Source organism: Kryptolebias marmoratus, linkage group LG22, assembly GCF_001649575.2.
Source record: "Kryptolebias marmoratus isolate JLee-2015 linkage group LG22, ASM164957v2, whole genome shotgun sequence".
NCBI classification, from domain to species: Eukaryota; Metazoa; Chordata; class Actinopteri; order Cyprinodontiformes; family Rivulidae; genus Kryptolebias; species Kryptolebias marmoratus.
Window position 1 is genome coordinate 15,943,935 of NC_051451.1, and position 21,028 is coordinate 15,964,962.

Consider the following 21,028-nt stretch of genomic DNA (forward strand, 5'->3'; position numbering starts at 1 on the left):
AAAAAAGCCTCTTAAAGCTAAACCCCCACTCTACTTGATACTTGAATTACCAGCATCGCTGCAGCACTTACTGCACTACCCTGATCCAGGAAACACTGGCTTCACCTGGAGGGAATCCCACAGCACACTCCTTCTGCATCAAGGGCAACACTGAGGGCTCCTGTGTTCTGCTGTGGTCACAGATGCACTTCAAGGCCTCCAGTTAGTAACCTTTTAATGTGCTGCCAGTATCTTGATAGTTGGATGGATTGCCCCCAAGCCTAAACAAAAGCTAATTAATAATTCACACTCTTTCCAAAGTGGGCAGAGGTCTACAGGTGGTCTTGATGTGGTCATTTTCGTGTTTCTATGAATTAGACTGCATTGTGTCGTAGTTCATTGCTTCAAGATTCTAATCTGTCTAAATGGCAACTAGCAGAATTGTAACACGCTGTACCTTGCTAAAAAAAAATGGCACTGCATTCAGGTGAATTAGAGATGGAAATATTTGTGAATTTGCGGAAGCTTTAAGAAGGCAGTATTATATATACACAACATTGCAATAGAACTGAGACATATTTTAAGGCCTGTAGTATTAATGTCGTGGTGCTTCAGTGGTCAGTGTGTTATAGGATCTCAGTTTTTTCCTCAGTTTTTCATGTTATAATCTAGTGGGGGAAAAAAAATTGTTTTGTGCTACCACAAGCATTTTTTAATCAGTTGAGGCTTGCAATCATTTTGTCCTCCTGATTCATCTCAAGACAGCCAGTAATCATCTTTTAATTGAAGTTTTACAGCTTCAAAGAAACTTTATTTGGTTGATTAGTGAAATAATCTCTTTAGTTTGGTGCAAATTAGCCCAAGGTTAAAGTTAGAAGTGTTTGATTGTTTTTAGGTTTGGCTTCTGAAGTGTATCGCTAAATGACTGCCAATTTGTACTTGAATGTGACTTATTTTCTTTGTTATAAAATACTTATTTTTATTGCATTGACTCAATCAACATCTTAAAATCAAACTGGAATTCCTTAGACAGTCAAAGTATTTGTCACTTGTGTCAAGGACAAGACTGTTGCAAAGTTGTGTAAGCTTGTCAAATGTACAAAAGTTAACATATTACCTGTCTGAGATGGTGTACCAAGATAAAAACAATTTTTAATCCAGATCTCAGTCTACTTTACCTTTTCTCTGATTATTTATGTAGTTTCCATGTACATCCTTCCAAAACATTTTCTTTAAATCTATAAAATTGCAAACCAAGTTAACTACTCATATATCATCTTTGGACAAAATATTGGGGGAAGCACATTTTTATGGACGCTATTTATCCTGTTTGTGGGTAGTTTGGTTCAGTAAACCCAACAATAGTATTCTAGGTGCACATCTTGTACAAAGTACAGTGTTTTGCAGTTTAAAAAAAAAATCTATCCCCATCTGAAACACATGTTAATGGACTTCTTTACCCATGCTCCGATTTCCCACCATCTTTCATGAAACTGGGCCTTCTAACAAACAAACTGCAACACTTTTGTTTGTGTTTCCTTGTTTTCATAGATCAAGCTGCTTGTATCTGTCACAAGATCTACAAACACAGATTCCAGCAGCATCCCAACCCTTGTAATCTTCTGTGTTTTGAGAAATATGGATGCAATAAGGTATCTGGGTAGGCGCAAACCATAACATAGTTATGACTCATTTCTCAGCTTCTGCTCTGTAACATATAAATGCTAATGAACTCCATATTTTATTTTCGACTAATGTGAAGAGCTTAATTAAATTAAAGGTCTTTCATTACTTAAAGAAATGCAGCGCGTTTTAGAGTGAGATCATCTTATGTTGAGAAATGATGTCACTTTGGTCAAACATTAAAAATAATGTTACGTGTAGTCTCATCAATGTGGGTTAGCCCAGGAGTTTGCTGTGAATAAGGCCCATCAAGCTTTAGCTCAGCCTCTGTAAATTTGATGGACTCATGGGTATTTTTTGTGTTGGCTAATGTTGATTAGGATTTTCTGCCATTTTAAATTCCATTTACTCCAAATGTTAATCAGTTGTAGATGTACAGCCAGTGACTACTTTCTGAAGGTTCTGAATTAAAGTTAATTCCGTGATTTTGCTAACAGACAGACAAGGCTGACTCTAACAGTTAATGTTGAAGTTTTTAATGAAGCTCTTGCATGATCTGCTAGCATTTGGAATATGTGTTGGGCAGGACTCTCAGCTACTCCTAAGCCAAATTTTAACCATTTTGTACTTGTTAAAGTTGATTAGTTGTACATATATGCACATTCAGTTATCACTTTTTGAGCTTCATAAAGATCTGTCCAGTGTTTCATGAAATATATCACTAACAAACAAACTGGGTTGACTCCAACAGTTGAAGATCTTGTGCAATATGTAGTATTGAAGATGATTATCAGCTACTAACACACCAAGTTATATTTCAATATCTGTTAAACTGATCAAGTTAGAACCATTTGGTTCATTTTGGGAATAAGGTAAAGAGTTGGAAAGTTTCTCTGGATATAAACATGACTATATCCATACTGTACCTGAACCTCAGGTCCAGCCCGAGGGGAGAAATATATGTTGAAAAATCTAAACTTTAAGAGTGTTTTCCTGTAACTGCAGCAGCGATTCTCAAACTTTTACAGGAAGAAAAAATCTCAGGCTCTTCTTGAACTCAACAAGATTGAATCAAGTTGAACTTTATTAAAGAAAAATAAAATCTAGATGTATGAGATTCCTTTGAATTTACTCTTGTACATTGTTTTTAAAAAATACTCTTTTTGTGACATGTTGTCTAGATTGCTCTTTGAAGTGTTTTTTTTTTCATTTAAATTAATTAATTAATTTATTTATTTAACCAAAACAAAATACCTGCGCTTGCTAAAAGAGTAAACCAGATTGCTCCATCAGCCTCTGATGCAAAATCATTTATTTAGAACCTTAACAGTAAAAATTAAAACTGTGAACAAAAACCCAACAAACATAAAGAAGCTGAATTTTATCCCATTTGTAAAAGCTTTGGGTTTGTTTCACCTGTACATTTTTTAATGAGAAAACAACATACAGTTCAGTCTCATCCAAAATAAAAAGTGCAGATATTTAGCAGAAATATTGAGTCCTTTCATTTGTGTGGATTGATTTAGTTTAATCATGGTATTTGTGGCTTAATGTTTTATTATTCACCAACGCTGTAAATGGATTTTTGTGCCTGGTAATAGGCATCACTTTATTTTTTTTAATTAAAACTTAGGTGGCCTTAATGACTGGAATGAAAATTTCAACAAATAATATAATTTCATTAAACTTCTTACTGTCAGCTGTCAGAAGTTTTAGACACACAAACAGGTCTTATCTTTTATCTTTGACTAATCCCAGTAGTTCCAACAGCAAGTTTGCTTCCATCATTCCATTTCTTTTTGTTTGTTTGTTTTTTTGTTCTCATATACCAGAGGTATTGTGGGTAAACAGATGTGGGGAAAAAAAATCAGTGTATCAACCCACCCATTTGCTGAATGTCCTGCTCAGATGTGTTTGTCAGCCCATTTGTCCCTGATTTGAAGTGACTGCTCCTCCAGACTTTTCTTTTTCCTCCATTAAAGAGATAAAACTCTTCGCTCTCTGCTCTTCATCAATTCTATGTCTGTCATGCGCAGGCTGAAGGGTAGGTGTGGTTTAATTATGGAGGCCCCAAAGTAAAACAGAATCACCCCCACCCCCCCACCACCACCCACCTCTGAGAATATTTGAGTTTCACTATTATTGTCAAAATCAGCTCTGGGTTTCTCAGAATTTTGAGACTTAGTCTCCTGGGGTGAGGGTGGGGGGTATGGGTGACAGCTACACAAAGCGAAATGAACAAAGCACCAAAATAAACACAAACAATCCAGTTTTAGTTTATTCTAATGGCAGGCAGAAGTTTTGTGTTCCTTTTTCTTTTTTCCACCAGATGTGTTCCATATTGTGTAAATTTCATGATAAACAAACCAACAACAAAAACGATTAGAAAAAAAGTCATTTATTTTCATAAACCCCTCAATATATTAAAAAAATTACAATATTATGAAGTATAAACAATCCTGATGGCCATGTTTAACCACTGAGTAAACTTGATTTGATTTACATCATTAATTTTTTATGAAAATGTCCAAACATAACTTAACTGAATGTCTTGTAATCAGTGTTTCAAGCAATATCAGGCACAACAAAACATAATAAAAATAAATTTGCAGGTAGAAATTATTATTCAGTATGAAGAATAGTCAAAATACTGCTGACCTTCTGAACATCTTTTCTTCAAAAGGTTTTTTTTTTTGCCCAAAGCTTTTTTTTTCCTCATTAAAACTATCAGAGGGGGCAAAAAAGTGTTTTATATTTGAAAGCAGCGTAACATTTTGAGCAAACACCAGCCTTTTTACCATGCATCCGTGTAGCTCAGAAAAGTTTGATCCGAGGCATAGGCTGTCCATCTTCCTTGGATCTTGTTCAAAATTCAAGGCTCACTGATATGTGACTTGTCGAAAAAATACAGAACCTCAGTAGGTGAGGGCACCGTGCTGTGGCATGCCCCTCCTGCCGAGCTGTGCCATCAACTGTACCTTTTTTTAGCTCCCTCTTTTCTGCTCTGTGTTGTTTTTTTTAACTGCTTCCCATTTTTAAGCAGCATCGAAGATTTTCCCAAAACTGAGCACGACTCACACAATATTCACATATGCTATCTTCTTTTTTTTATTTCTCCACATGTCTGTAGTTTCTTCTATTTGTTGGAATTTGCTAACTTTTTCTTGCATATTTTTTTAAAGCACAGAATTGCTGATAGTATGCATGCTCTCAAAGAATCCCACTATTTTGTATTACAGTTTCTGCAAAAATGTCATCATTCAAATCACGTCGTCACAACCACCTCTCGGTAACACATGTATAGACAGGTTTGACTGATATGAACTTGAAAGTGTTCGCAGACCTGAATGTGTAGAACTGCTGCCTTGTAACGAGCAGGCTACATTGTGGTTTCTGTGTTTCATACATGCTTCTTCCCTCCTGGCACCATCTTCTGGCAATGCCTGACAGGAGTGTATCTTGCACACAGCGATTGGGAGAATTAGTGCTCCAGGCATGTCATTGTTAGCACAAGGTGGTAACTTCAGTTGTGCTGTGAATAGAAAGGGAACGAGGTGCATGTGGGGCAAGATGAGGCAGAGGACACGTTGTCTCTGGAGTGTGGCCAGAAGCAGTGACAACTACAGTAGGATGAACTAGTGCAGTTCAGATCAGAACACTTCACATGGTTTAATTATTGTCCTCCGCTGAAGGCGAGAGGCGATAATATTTTTGTCTGAGTGTGAGTGGGTGCTTGTTTTTTTTTCTGTAGTATTAGTAACATATCTCATGAACCAGTGGACATTTTTTAATGAAACTCTCAGAAAGTAACCTCTGGATGAACATCTACAAATAATTAACAATTGATGTCAACCCAATTCAAGACAGCTGCCACAGCTAAATGACCTTCGCCAACACAAAAAAAATAGCTCTAACTCAGTCAATTTTATAGATATTGAGCTAAATTTGATGTGGTAGTAGCTAGTCATAGTGATATTCTCTGAGCTATACACTTCTTGCAAGATCTCTTAATATTGTATAGATTTACCCAAAAAGCTATAACTCTGGTATGAAAGACGTTGGTGATATACATTCTTTCAAGGAGGGCTATTTCATTATTATTTTACCCTAAATATGACCCTATTCAAGTTAGGGTAATCCATAATACTACTTATGTTGTTTTTTTATTGTGGCACCTTTCACACTAGGGGTTTAATTGTTTTTACTTTGCTGTCAGATTCAGCTCAAAGTGATGATCCCTGTTGAGGAGAGGTGGAGCGCTAGCAAATGACATAACTGTTCTTAGTCTAGAAAAACTGTCAGGTTGGAAACTGACAGCATGTGATCTAAGGTAAGAATAGAGCTTTGTAACATATGTTTAGCTCAAGGAGTATCCGGTCTATTATGAATAAATACCTTTATTGAGAAGCAAGTAAGTAGTGGGGGGGGGGATTCCCTGTAGTTCTGGAAAACTGAATTTCAAGCCCTGCTGTTTCTTTAATTTTGATCACTGGAGGACTGTGTGGAGAGGTGATTTGTCACATAATTGTTTAAATCCAAAGAACCACAGGAAAGTGAAAATCCAGGGGAAAAAAGTCTTTTATGTTCTCCCATTAAGCTGCAAGGCTTTTTTAAAATAGAAAAACATCACCTGCTGTTTAAAGGTTTAAATGTGTCAAGAAGTTTGGATCATTTCAATTTTGTTGTAAACACGACTGTGAGCAGAGGTTGCCGCTTTGTGGTTTTTGTGTACGTTCACACGCAGTGCTCTGATCACAGTATCAGCCTGTTGTTGCTGAAAATGGAGGTGCCATTCCTCATCTCTGCTTGGTTCTTCCTCTTGTCTTGAAAGTAGACTCTTCAGATCGTTCTCCCCTACTGCCAAAACTACCACTTAAACCTACTTGCACACACGCGAGGATGTGCAAGCAGAAAAAACAGCCACACACTGGCTTGAAAACACACATGCAAAAAACAACAACAACAAAAACTAACAAAACAGACCATTTCTGATCCACAGAGAAGCTTCTCAAAATGAGCCCAATAACTTTTATGCCACAGATGCACACATGCACGCTCTTTTGCTTCACAAACATTATAATTTTCAGAGGAGACTTTTTTTTCATGTTGCTTGTTTATGACTCATTGCAAGGTGTGACCCACTTGCTCTGTTCATCCTGCTGCTATCAGAGGAGACTCTATTTCCTCAGCAGACAGGTACAGGCTTTCTAATTCGCTCTAAAATCATTGACTCTGAAAATTAACGCTGAATACACCGTAAAAGATAGGTACATCTTGATAATAACTCTGTCACGGGTTGTAGGTTAGGAATCGCTTTTACTGATCTTCAAAGTGACAACAACATGAAAGGACGCGGATGCCTGCGTGGTTTGTCATTTTTAAAGCTTTAGATAAATTTGCAACCAGCAAAAGAAGGCAAAAAGGTGCAACTTGTTTTTGTTTTCTTTGCTTGTCATACATATGTATTTTTAGAAACGGGATTGTTCATAAATGCATGCATCAACACATCCAGGGTTTTATTTCTGGTTAATTTGTACTTTTGGAACACCACGATAGTGAAGGCTTGTGGTTATGCATATTTAATAAGAAAACTATCCACTGTTTTGCACCTGGTAACAGGTGCATGATTGCACAACTGAGGACAGCAACAGAAGGTGGGTGTGAAACACTAGAGCAGTGACTGATGGTGTGGTTCGTTGTTGTGCCCATCTTCTATTACATGCAAGATGACATGACCTGGCAACAAGCTGCCCAAGATTCAATATCTTAGAAGGAGGCCGAGCAAAATATATAACGGATAGCAGCACACTGTTTAACTACTGCTGTTCCTTTTACAGAACATTTTACTATTTATTTTACATTCAGGATGTGTTCTTTTAATCTGATTTATAGTCTTTAATGCCCCTTCCTACTTTCTCTGTTTCAAATTGTCAGCCAGCAGCTACCAGCAGTACGAGACTTGTTGACCATATCTGTAAAAACTGTGTGAATCACTTAAATCTGCCATTCCTCTTTTGAAGACTTTTTCAGTATTCTCACCCCAAAAACCCTCTCTCTCTCTCTCTTTGTGTCTTCATTCTTATAAAAGGTTTCTTCTACCCTAACAGCTATTTTCTTGCAGTGATATTTTTCTCTTCTTTCCCAACTTCTGAACATTTTCCTAAATGTTTGATCTCTCTTTTTTTTTCTTCTTTTTTTTTACTTCTTCCTTTCATGCTTCTGCTCTGCTTCCCTCTGGCTACACTAACCTCTGACTCCTTCAGACTGGCAGTATGAGGGTAAGAGGGCAAGCATCTGTTGTCTTTTTGCCTTTTGTGTTATTACCTTCTTGTATTCTGCCATTTTCGTCCGTCATACCCTGTAGCAAAAAAAAAAAAAAAAAAGAAAAAACACTTAATTCCAGACTTTCCTTACATCAGTCGAACTGCCTTGCAGTTCTTCTAGACTAGACACTTCCCTTTATCCTGCCTCCTCTACCTTCTCCACCCCCTTCACTGCCCCATCTGGTGCTGCTTGTCATGCTGCCACTACCTGTGCCCCATGTGTTTGTACCATCTAGCTGCTGTGACCTCCTCCATCTGTGAAGCTTCGCTCACTCGCACTCTGTTCATGATGGTGCCTTGTGCTTTTGCCACCCTGTTTGTCTCGTGTCAGGATCGTATGGTCAATTACTGTTGATGTTCCTCTGCAGCAGTCACTGAAGCCACTTGCTGTAAAAGGATCCATCTGTGTGACAGAGAGACACTATAACAGTATTTTTTGGTTTAATTCTTTAGACCAGTGAAACACAGCATTTACTGTCACTTTTCCAATGCTGTTCTATGGTAATGATGTGACTATTAGACATTGTGTCATGACATTTTAATTGGGTCTTACTAAAACTTGAATTTTAATACTGAAGCTAGTTGATTGGAATGACTTTTCACATTATAATAATTACAGTGGTTTCTAAATCCAGTAGAAACATGAAATACCTTCTTTTTAAATTTAATTTTAATCTGGAAGCTCAAAGTGTTCACCACCAACTACAAACGCAACTTTTTTTTTTTTTAACAGAACAAATTTTAATGCTCACCAAAGTTCAATAGACTCTTCATTTGTTCAAACTCTTCTTTTCCATCACGTTTTCTGAGAAGCGGCTGTTTAACTTATGTGATGTGCTAAGAGGACACAAACATATCGCACAGTGCCTCTCACCCACTGAACGCTTGAGATAGGCACCAGCTCCGCGCGCTCTACACAGGATCGAATGAGTAAAGAAAATGAATTGATGGATAGATATAATGATAAAAAGACCCAATTTTGTTCTCCACCCTCCAGTAAACCCACTTCACTTTACCACTGTAGTTTGGGAGTTCATGATGGCTTAAAATGGTACAAAAAGGAAACAAAAAGAGATACACATCAGGAGAGAACATTTAAGCTAATCAGCAATATAAAGAGGAATGCACATTTTACCTAACTATCACACGTTAGAAAAGCTGCTTACCCAACAAATTCTATGCTTCACTAAATTTACAAAAACCTCTTCAAATGCTCTAATCAGATGCCTAGTTGCAGTTTCTTATCTACCAGAGTTCTTCACTGCACCATCTAAGCTTTGTTTGTGTACACTTTGTCAAGGGCAAGGCGAATAACCTGCAAAATCAGTTGACAGACGTGGCTTGTACCAGCCGTGAAAAGTCTGCATCAAAGACCTCAGTGCCTTGACTCAAGCCTGAGCAGTTATCCACTCAGCAGAACTTGTGTAAAGTATTTTAGTAATTATCAGGATTTGGCCATACAGAATGTACTGATCACTAATCTCAACGATGGATTGAAAAGTATCTGAAATAGTCCATGGCAGTTTTACTTTTGATTGTTTGGTCATACATCAATACATTCATCAAGTTAAAGCAATTTGGACTCTGGCTTAATATTTAAAATTGACTAAAATGTCACCTAAAAACAGTGTCAATGAAGTAAAATAAAAGGAATTTATTTGATTACTTTGGTTTCGGAAATGTACTTAAGACCTTCAATAAATGTCCTGATATACATAAAAAAATATCAGATATATTTAATTAATCTTAAATCAATTGTAGTTGACACATAATAATCAGTCACTTTTCGTTTTGTTTTTAACTTTGTGTTTTTGTATATGCAGAGTGTAAGCTGTCCCGGCCAGGCCCCCCTGCAACCATAGTGACTGTTGACGAGGAGAGCCCCAATGGTACGTATCTTACAGTTACCCACTGACGTTTTGCACTTATGTCTTCCTCTACTTCATGCTTTATTCCATTATAATAAATGCTGCTGTGCTCAAGTGAAGTGGTATTCACTGGTGGGATTGTTTTCTTGCTACAGTGAGTGTTGCTTTTGTAATGCAATACATAATAATACTTCCCCTGTTGAGACTGTTGAGCTTGGTAGTATAACAGAGTGTAGTGGCTCAGCTGATGGTACTTGTCATCTTATAAAAGATGTTTTGTTCGAATCATTTGACTGTGTTTTGCATTTTAAAAAAATGTAAATTCTATGCACTTGGTCCATTTGTGCAGCTCTACTGAAGTAACATGGACCTGCGTGCAAAGGTGTGTGTGTGTGTGTGTGTGTGTGTGCATGTCTGAGTGAATACAGATGGTGTTTGGCATACAGACATGATTTGGGGCTCTTTTAATGAGTCGTCTACTCCCCATCCAGACTGTACTTACTGTGGTATACCTGTGTTTCTACCGTACAGGAGTCAGTGGAGCTTAAATCAAACATCCAGCACTTGAGTGCGTCAGATGAAACTCTCACGCTTCTTCTTTTCTTTTTTCTTTTTTTTCATCTTCTTTCTAGCCTCTTCATCACCTTCAATTCTTCTCAACAGTCTCAAGTTTTCCATCTCTTTTATTACCTCACCTTCTTGAATTTGCCCTTTTTATCTTTCTCTTTGAGTTTCGAGTGTTTACTACCATCATGATGTGGATAAGTAAGTGTGTACCTCCAGATATGTTTATGTTTGGGAAAAGGAATTCTGGTTGGGGAAGAGCTTTGTGTTCACCGAGGGAATGAGGAATGCTTTTTTTTTACCTTAAATGGAGCAGGTGTGTGTTCGTCTCACACAGTTTTCCCTGCAGATATTAGTTCTGCAAGTTAACAGAGTTTAATGATCAGCTCTCACTACAGATGGCATCCAGAGCTTATTTATACAGTCAGAACCGTTTCTCACAGATGTTCCATTTCTCTGCAACACTGTATGCACTCTTGGCACCTCTTTGTGGGCGTCCGTGGGTCTTTGAGAGAGAAATTACACATGCATATGTCTTATGTGTATAATTGTATCTCAAGTATGTAAACGTGGGTCGTGTGAGACGAGGCCAGTCATTAGTTAGTGCAGTAGTTCACTATTTATGCTGTTATTTGGTCTCTCACATTCCTTCCTGTCATTGAATGCAGCTGTGATTTGAGGCTTTGATCGATTATTGAGGGAATTCAAGAGATGGAGGTAGCCAAGTCTGTATCTGAAAGCCTCCCTCACCCCACATGTTCTTGTGCGCCGTGCAAAGGGATTTGCACTAATCTTTCTCATAAAGCTCTCATTTACCTGGGATATGGGTCTCCTCTGGCTTCACTGTCGTTTTATTTATCTCTCTGTGATGAAACGGGACACGGCGCGTCCTTCCCATAATAGAATGTAAAACAGGTTACCCACTGTTATTGACCAAAGCAATTATCCTCTTAAATGTGTTTCATCTCTTATGGTCGGTCACGCAGAAACCATGCAAATATCTAATAATAAGATTCTTTTTTTGCTGAGGGTATTCTTTTATTTTCGACTCGAGTCTATGAATTACAAACAGTTTTTTTTTTTTTTTATCATTATTTACTTTGCTTTTTTTGGACAGAAAAGAAAGAGTAATAAAATACTAAAAAATAAATATGTAATCTTTCCCTCAGCTTGTTCGGACAATTCATTTAGGGGCAGCCAAGCAAACAAGTGTCTGTGTGCAGATAGGAGTATCCAGTTGTGAAGGCGCACAGTCCTAAAACGCCACAAATGCACAAAACGAAGGCACCAGCAGCTCATTTCAAATGTGACTAAAAGCAGTCTACCCGGAAAAACACAAATACGTTTGAACAGACAGACCTGTTGATAACCAGGACCCTGTAATGTATCAGGAATGAAAGAGCTGCTTGATTCTTGTAGCTTAAGAACAGGTCGTGTCAGAATGAACCCAATCACCTGGTGATGTGTTGTTTTACTTAAAAAAAAAGGTCATTTGGATAAACTATCTACATTTGAAACTGTTATTATCATTTAGGGCTCAGGATCCAATTGATTTAACAAGAGAGAAAGATAGTCGTGAAAACATACCATGTGGTTAAATAATAACAATACTGAAAACCTCTTGAGGACATCTAACAACAACCAGCTAATAATCCAGAAAATAGCAACATATGAATAAAAACGTGATAATGTGGAAAAGAGGATCCCAGCAAAAAGCCCATACCTTTTAGAACTAATTAACTAGGTTTAAAAAAAAAAACGTTTCTGGTTATAAACTTGAACTCATCATTCTTTATCAACAGTTGTTTATTTATTGATTGTCAGAGCAAAATTATATCTAACGGGTTTAAGACAACAGCTGTCGGTACTCAGACATCGAGAAATGGACATTTTTCATTTCAGTTTGCTGAGTTTTTTATTCTGGGAGGTTTTCACTTTAGAAAAAGGAAAGCCACAAGGGGAAAGCAAGCCAGTTGCTCAAATGAAGCGTAACATGTTTAATTTATCTTAGCTGGTGCTTCTGCAGACCCACTGACAGGTGCCATACACCACATATAAAGTCTCACTCACTTTGAGGAGTGGATCTCCATTGGGGAAACTAAGTTTGTTTTCTATATGCTCTTTGCTTTCTTAGCCTAGGAGCAAAATCCAAAAGCATTTAATCAGATTGCAAAGATCTTTATCTCATTGTGTAGTGGGACTTCCATATGTGGAGAGAGAAAATAGGCATTGAGAGAGCATATTCTTTCTTTAGTAGATTTGTTTTTTTTATCTGTATATATTACAATGGTAGGAAATCAGCGTGTCCATAAATTATAATACTGACTTATAGCTCTTATCTTGTCTGGGACAATATATGATTAGCATCAACTGTTGTTTAAAACATACATGCATTTTCTTGTCCATCTTCAAATTAGGCACTACAAGCTTATATAAAATCAGAAATATGTCTTACTGAAGGGCTTTTAGCAAGAGAAAGTCAATTTAGCATGTGTGCTGCCAAGGTAGAAGCACTTTAAATGCTGATAAATAATTAAATTTTCATGAAGGCTGTCACCGATTTGAATAAGGAGTTCAAAAAAATGTAATACTGCCAGGCAGATGATGCAAGTAGTCGTATCACTGAAATATGTACTTGTTGCAAGTGGATTGATAGGAAAGCTAAACCTTGTCACCGGCAATAAAAGACTACGTCACAAGATTTAGAAATGTTTCATGGTGTATTCTTTTTTTTTACCACCACCTCATTTCAAAGAAGTATACATGTTTTTATGATATGCATGCTTTTTATGTTGCTTGTGGTTTTACTTTGTTTTAGGTAATTTAGTGTTTTCACTATATTTTATTTTTTTCGACAGAATTTCCTGACAAAACAAGAAACTTTACTTATGTATTGAAATTATATATATTTTTAATTAAATGTTGTAAGTAAATTAGTTTTTATTTAATTTTTATTATAGCTCAATTTGACCCAAAACAAATACTTCAAAAAACTGTAGTCCTGAATGTAACTTGAGTCAAACAGTAGTAGTTATCAGTAGGGGTGCTAATTGATGAATGGCGCTTTGTAGCTTTTTACAGCTTTTGCAACTATTTTACCAACTGTAGTAAAAAAAAAAACCAAAAAAAAAAAAACATTGATCCTTGAAAGACTATTTCACAGTTTTTCACAATAAAACAGTTATCTGTCAGTGCAGCAATATAGCTGTCTTTAGACAGTATGAAGGACAAAGTATAATTGGCATGCTTGCACCATTGAGTACAGGGTCTTCCCTTGATGGTCATAAATACAACAACCAAATTCAAGAAATTAATATTGCTGATGTTATTTTCAGCAGCTCGGTCATTCAGTTGGCTACAAGAACATGTAGTTGTGGTACACTTCTATTTTACTTATTTTCTTGAAATTTCTTGCATACTTGTACATGTTTAGAAAAGTAAATGGCCCAGGAAGGCTCATTGGTTTCTTAAAATGCCTATTGTTTTTACAGTATGTTCATTAAAAATTGTGCATTCTCTATATTAACATTACACACCATTAAGAAACATGGAAAAAAAAAAACTACTCAGAGATTGCTGTCATTCTTTGCTGTACATTGCATGTTTGTAATGCAGACCTAAACATTATGGTCAAATCATCATTTTACTACTTCAATTAAGGCACAAATATTAGGTTTATAAATACAATTCAAGACAAAGTAAATGAAAGTTTGCTAAGGATGTAATGTCTTCTTGCTGTTTGTTGACATTAGCCTTATAATGGCAAACACAGTATCATGGGTTAGTTACCACACTTCAGGGCCACAACATGGAGCTTTCAAAGCTCTTGTTGCATTCAGTCAACATGAGGATGGTATCTTATCAACAAACACAAAGACAGAGATAAGAACGCTGTGAAGTCTTATCTCCTCCAGTCACCTCCATAAATGAATTTGATAGCAGAATACACAGCTAGACCACCAGCTTTAAATGTTAGTCAAGGTAAATAGCTGCTGTATTAAGACGTCAGTCTTACCAACCAGCACTAATTACTCAGGTCATGGTCTGTCTTAATGCCTGTAAAGGGAGAAACAAAAGCCCCTTTTTATGTTTTTTGTTGGTGACTTCCTGCAGCCAGGTGAACAAGAGTATGTAAAACTTGATTTTGAAAGGTTCTGTAAACTACTGTTTTACTAATGTTAATCGCGTAGTCTGAACCATCTGCCACTGTAAAATAAAAGTATTTTTTAAATGATTTTACAGTGGAGATACGGAAACCAAATCATCATCAGAGACAAAAACTGTTGATAAAATTTACCACTGCACATAAACACAGATTTAACATTAAGTATTGACATTATTCTAAGGCTTCGTTAAACAACACAGTGGTTGTATAGATAAACTGCAAGTAGATTTCATTGAGTAGTACCTGATATCAGCTGGTGTATGTACCCCAGCTGCTGCAACATTTATTTAGAGAACGATTCAGTTATTTAGGGTAATTGGCTAGCTGATAACAACAAAGCAGCTGAAAACGGATAATATTATTACTAATGCAAGTTTACATGTGTTTCAACTTTTCACCTCTCCTTTTAGAAAACTTTACTAACTCAAGACAAAATTAGAAATGCATTATTATTTTTAACGAGGTATAATCTTTTATGTGAGAACTGTAAAACAACAGATTTTTGACCTCATATGCTGCCAGTTGCTATAAAAATTTTAAACTCTAAGTCACACATTTTGAATATGACAAAAACATAACCCTGATTATGTTTTTCTTTCATTTATGAGGACCATATTGCGTTTGTGTGACATTTCTGCTGTGAATCATTATGGCAACTAAGCAGAAGTGGAAACATATGGACAAATATCTCAAATGGGAGCAACCCAAGTTCCATTTGATGGTGTGGATGTGTACTAGCAGTTATCTAGCAGTGATCTAGCAGTTATTTGTGAGTTGCACTTAAAAAAAAAAACTGCATGTGTCTGATTAATGCCTCTGTTCCCTTGTCTATGTTAAACAGATATACACTGATTCATTTTCTATTGTATGATCATGCCTGGATGTAATGATTGCTAAGGTCATCAATATATAATTATGGTGTGTCTGAAAGGCTGGGATTAGTGTGCACCTGGTCCTTGTGGATTAGAGGGGGAAACAGGAGGGAGGTTTATTCAGTGAGGCTTAGTTAAGTACTTCATTCAGTACACTGTCACTACCCCAGTATGTAGCAGTCATTTACCTAAAAAATCATATTTACATAAAACAATTTAACTGTCAGCTTAGCAGCCACTTATTGTCTTTGTCCGTCAAATTTAAAGTGGCATGCAACAGCCTGCAAACTCCTTGACTACATGTTTCTTGTAAAACTACTGAAAGTGTTATTACTATTACTTTTCATTGAAAGAGAATGAGGGAAAAAGTATTTAATAGGCATATAAAGACAACAATTAAAATATATTGTAGGACTAAACAGTGAGCATAATTACCTCTGTTTCTCTTGTAAATCACTTGGTGTTTATCCTCATTACCCATTAAAAACAGGCCTCTCATGTGTTCTGCTGCACTGTATCATCATCTGCATGAGCATACTTGGATGGTTTGGGTGTTTAAATATCAATGAAGAATGCAGTCTGTGTGATGCTAATCTTATCTGACTAAAATTGCTTAATCTAATTTAATGTGTTTATGATCAGAGAAAAGCACAACATGCGAAGTAAATGGTCTGTGCTAAGCTCACAGAACAGTGTTGTTTTCTCTTGGCAGATATTCTTTTTTAATGCCAAGAGAAGCCTATGGTTTTTTTATAAGCGGCTCTGGCAGTGTGAGCACACCAACATTACTATATTATTCCACCGGTTTTTCCACAGAATGACAGAATGTGGTGGTATTGTCACATTAGATTAATAGTGTCATCATACAATGTGCTTCTTTATTCTCTTTTTGGGAATCCAAGCTTTTTTTTGTTTTTTTGGGGGGGGGTTTGTTGTTGTTTTTTTGTTTTTTTTACTGCAGCCTCTCTTTTTATGTACGTGTAGAGACTGTAGAGCGGAAAGATAGTTGCTAGCTTCTCTGTATTTTTTCTCTGTTTGTGGCACAGACCAGCTGAAAACCTGAAATCCAGTTTGACTCATAACTTTAAAGTTTGCGCTGAATTGGAGCCAGAATTGTTCAAGTCTTTCCCTTATTTACACTCAAGTTGTAGGGTTTCTTGGTTGAGTGGTGCATTACCATTTTGAAGGTTTATTTGTGTCTGTATATGTGTGTTACCTTCAAGTCAAGGAAATAGATTTGCAGTATATTTCTAAACTGGTGCTTGTGTTTATGAGAACTTTATACAAATCCTTTTTTTTTTTGTCAAACCTAATTTCAAGGTGGCATGCTCTATGAAACTACCTTTATTGTTGGGTTTTTTTATCTATGTCCGCTGGTAATTTCTGTTTCATCTGTTATTTTCCAGCAGATTATAATTAGGGAGTAAAGTAGTTTAATCCTCATTCTAGATTGAACATGCATTAAAATGATTGGGCATTCATATTTTATAACTGGGGCTCATTTTTAAGCAGCAGACAAGCAGACCAGTGTTTGCTGCTTCACATTAGAAATGTTGCTGCTGAGATTAAACTACCTGATCAGTTATTGTGATGGCCAGAGTCACAGTGGATGTAGAATAAAGTGCTTGATAAATTACTATTGATTCAGGCATTTATGCACTCACACAATAGAAGCTATTGGGTGGAGGGAGGTGGTGGTGGTGGAGTGGGGGGGGGGGTGTTAACATTTTACCACCTTACCACTTTACCATCTTTCATCAGAACATTGGTGCTCTGTTAGTGTGATCATGGTTACTACATTTGTGAATCCAAAATTATTAAATGAAATATGTTTGGGACACTTTTAAAAAATGCACAAAAATCCATCGCAACTGAAAATCAGCAACTTGTCTCTTGCAGTCCTTTTGAATTTATGAGTGCAACCAGCTGTGAGCACTGCTAATTTTCGAAAATCAGGACCTGCTTTTGTGTGCACGGCTTGCAAAACTGTATTCTCTGCCATGCATATTATGTTGTTACCCACAGCTGCCCACATTGTACCCGCCTTGGTCCACTTTGTATCCACCTTGGAAGCCGCCACTACATTTTTGATTTCATCTAATGGAGTACACTTTTGAATTGAAGGCAGATTTAGACCCGTGTTTTTAATAAAAGACCTGGACATTTGGGGCTGTAACCTTGGATATTTTCTGTAATAAGGGAAGGCCCAGTACAGGTGTCAAAATACAACTCTAGCACTCTAGAATTACAGAAACTAAACTGAGAATGGTTTGAGATGATTTCAAGACACCCATGATGACTCTTTGACTATTTTGAGAGAAAGTTAGTTGCGCTAATTTTTTGAACATGTTTAATATTCAAGCATTAAGACTCTGAGCCTCTAAAACTCACACAACAAAAAAAATTGAGAACCCCACAAAAGTTTCAAGACATTTTGTCTATCCTGAATGTCGTTTCCCAACTAGTCTCCAACAGTTGCAGCCTAGTCATATACTAGCTTAAACCTTGAGGTAAATTCACACTACTAACAACTCAGTTGTATTCTCAGCATTTCAAATTTTTATTTTTATTGATGAAAATGAAGTTTGCAGAAGACCTGTAAAAAATATCAGCAATTTTTTTTTTTATTATTGTTACCATATTTATTGTGAGATTTCACATTAGGAGATTTCACATTGAAATGCTAACAAAGGATGCTGCTGGATGTTTGTAAGATATCTGTTGGCCCTCCAGGGCAAAGACACTGCTACTCTTTCCGTCTTGATTTCTGATCAGTCTCCCCTGTTTTTCTAGTTACAAATGAAGGAGATAGAGAAAAAAAAATATTTGTGAAAGGAATGGGTTTGTGAGTGGGTGTTTTCTACAAAGCAGATTATATGCACACAAGAAACTACTTTGTGGGTATGCCATTAAATTAGATTTTGTATGCACTCCAGTAACCTCACTGCCATAAAAGCAGTGTTTGGTAACTGATTCAACCCCCACCCTCCCATGGTATCTTCTGCCGTATTTCTAGATTAAGCCTGAAATACTACTGAGTAAACTGTGTCAGCGTAGTTCAGACACGTTCTTGGGATATCAGAACAAATACTAACAGCACAATGTCTTCAGTCTTCACTTAACTATGCTCACCAGATTCCTGTTGTCTTACCATTATTAAGTAAGTATTGCTTCATGGAAATGTAGTAATATAAATTTGTTTTATTGCAAACTGACACTTTTGGATATATATATATATATATTTTACACTTCATTGTGTTGCTGAGAGCCTTTCCTGCTGTAAAGGGAAAAAATGCTTTTATGGAACTGCCAATATCCACACACTCAGGCAGAAAATGTTTTATTGTTGCTACTTTTTTCTACATTGGACAAAAGCTATAATTCCAACAGCAATCTGCATCCTTTGTCAGAGAGATGGACAGTTTTGAATTATGAATAAATGAATCCATTAAACAATGTATATCCATAAAATGGATATACATCAGTACTGTTGGGTAAAACCATAGTTGTGACTAATACCAACAAAATGTTGTTTCAATGTTTAGCAAAGTTTTGGGTATGAGTGGATATTTGATACTTGCTCCCAAAATTTGAACATAAGGAAATAATTTTACCCATCTCACATGTCATGTGAAATCTGAGCTTTGACATGATATCTCACAGGGCTGTGACTACCCTGCCTGGCTCCATTGATGAAAATATTCCCAGTCTACAACCGGAAAAAAAATCTGTTCAAGTCATTCCTGCACCCTCTCAAACTGCATGACATTTTTGTTCTGCAAATACATTCATCGAATCAATGCAACCCAAAGAAGTATGGACAAATACAGAGCTGTCTGCCATTTTAGCACTGACGAGACTTGAGTCATAGATCGAGGCAGTCCATTCTTTGTCAGAGAGTTAGGTCTGAAATACCAGTTCACGGTCAAGGTAATGAATGTCCATTCTACCTTGGCAACATGTTTCCTGCTTTAGTGTTATGACCTGTTTAAAAACTTTTTAAGGAGGGTTAAAGATAAACTACCATGCCAGAAAATGTAGGTAACTCTTTGTAAGATACTCTGGATATCTGTGACATAAATGATGTATGATCAACTTGCATATTTCATGTGATGTCACTGACCCACTCTATGGACACGTGTCCTTTCAGTATACTTTAATATCAAAAGTTGAGCGCACAAAAACAAAGGTTATAGGAAAGTACTACAAACTGTGAACTGTAAAAGATATTCAGGAAGTTAAGACATTAAAACATTCATTTTATATTGCATGGATTGTTTCACCAAATGAAAAGTCCAAATGTCAAGCATTAGTTGAGGCAGTTTGTGGAATTTAGGCATTCCTAGTGATGATTGGGGACATGGAAATGAGGTAGAAGTACAATTAAAAGATACATTAAACCAAAAAATTACATGTAAGTCTTCACTGTACGTATTTGTTTACAGGCAAAGTTGAAGTGCTATTGTTTGTATGAGCATATATTTGTAGGGTGCATTTGGCTATAATTCTCATATTCTTTTAGATTTACACAAAAAGCCTTGTTAATACTCTCAGATCATCCAAGAGTCACTATTGTTTTTAACATGTAAATCATCCCTTGCATTTGCAATGATGAAAAGTAAATACAGATCACATCTTGTTCTGATTTACTGTATATGTACCTGTTTATTTGTGACTCTTCATATGCATTTTGTGGAATTATTTTTAAAAGTAAAACACATATTTATTCAAGTTTTGCATGTATTGTTAGTGTAAGCATTCATTTTTTTCCCCCATTCATTTTTTCGTTTTTATATTTTAATTTGAAGTGTTTTCAGATTTCAAGTGGGAGTTATTCAGAGATGTGAGGTCAGGAGAACTACATGCTGCTGAAAACAAAGACATGCCCAGCTCCGCTATGATGATTTTTAAACTGTTTGTTGTAAGAAAAAAAAAGGAGTTTGTCTGTGAGCTTTTTCAGCAATCCGCACATGCAAATTAGCTGCCAAAGTGATGGAAAGAAGTTCTACCAGGCTGAAATTGAATCCGTTTTGGACAGGCCAGGCTGTTGTTGACTAATTTATGCTTTTGGCTCCAAACAATCTCAGCAGGTTCATACTAACAACTAACATTTTGTTCAATTTAAAAATACATTTGAAACAATCCTTCAAAGGAAGAAAATGTTTGTCACAAAACTTGGCAGGATGACATCTTGGATGACTGTTTTATCACTTGGCAGTCGAACTTCACTTTTTTTTAATCAGAAGAATGCAGAAGACAGATGTTTTTTTTTATTATTTAAAAATATATCAAAAGTAATAAGGCACTATAAAGCATTCTTGGTGCAAAGTTAGCAGTAATGTTCCATTTTTGTTCATTTGATGCTGGTTAACACATTTGCTATTTTAATTTTGCATGATACCCTTTGGGTTTCTTGACAGCTGCTGCATGTTTGCATTGTATTTGCTCATGTGAGTGCATATTTGAGGAGCGAGTCTGTGGGAACAGCTATCACACATACCTGAGAGACAGGGAAGTCAATTAAACAACCCTGAAAACAATTTTGAAGAAAGTTTTAAAAAAATAAGACTTCTTTGGTGCACCACCTCTAGACCTTTAAACAAAAACATTTTCTTTTCAGGTTGTGTTTCTATA

The 21,028-nt window shown here is 36.4% G+C and overlaps 1 protein-coding gene across 7 annotated transcripts in view; it reads left to right on the top strand.

The window, feature by feature from the left end:
- Positions 1-21,028, top strand: part of LOC108244521 (protocadherin-15) — a 189,349-nt gene that overhangs the window by 61,962 nt on the left and 106,359 nt on the right. For 6 of the 7 annotated variants that reach the window (XM_037973638.1, XM_037973639.1, XM_017430798.3 and 3 more), the window contains exons 3-4: positions 7,866-7,880; positions 9,749-9,814. In XM_037973638.1, the coding sequence (XP_037829566.1) occupies positions 7,866-7,880; positions 9,749-9,814 (81 nt within the window). The remainder of the gene's footprint in view (positions 1-7,865; positions 7,881-9,748; positions 9,815-21,028) is intronic. The other variant, XM_037973640.1, reaches the window with a different exon arrangement.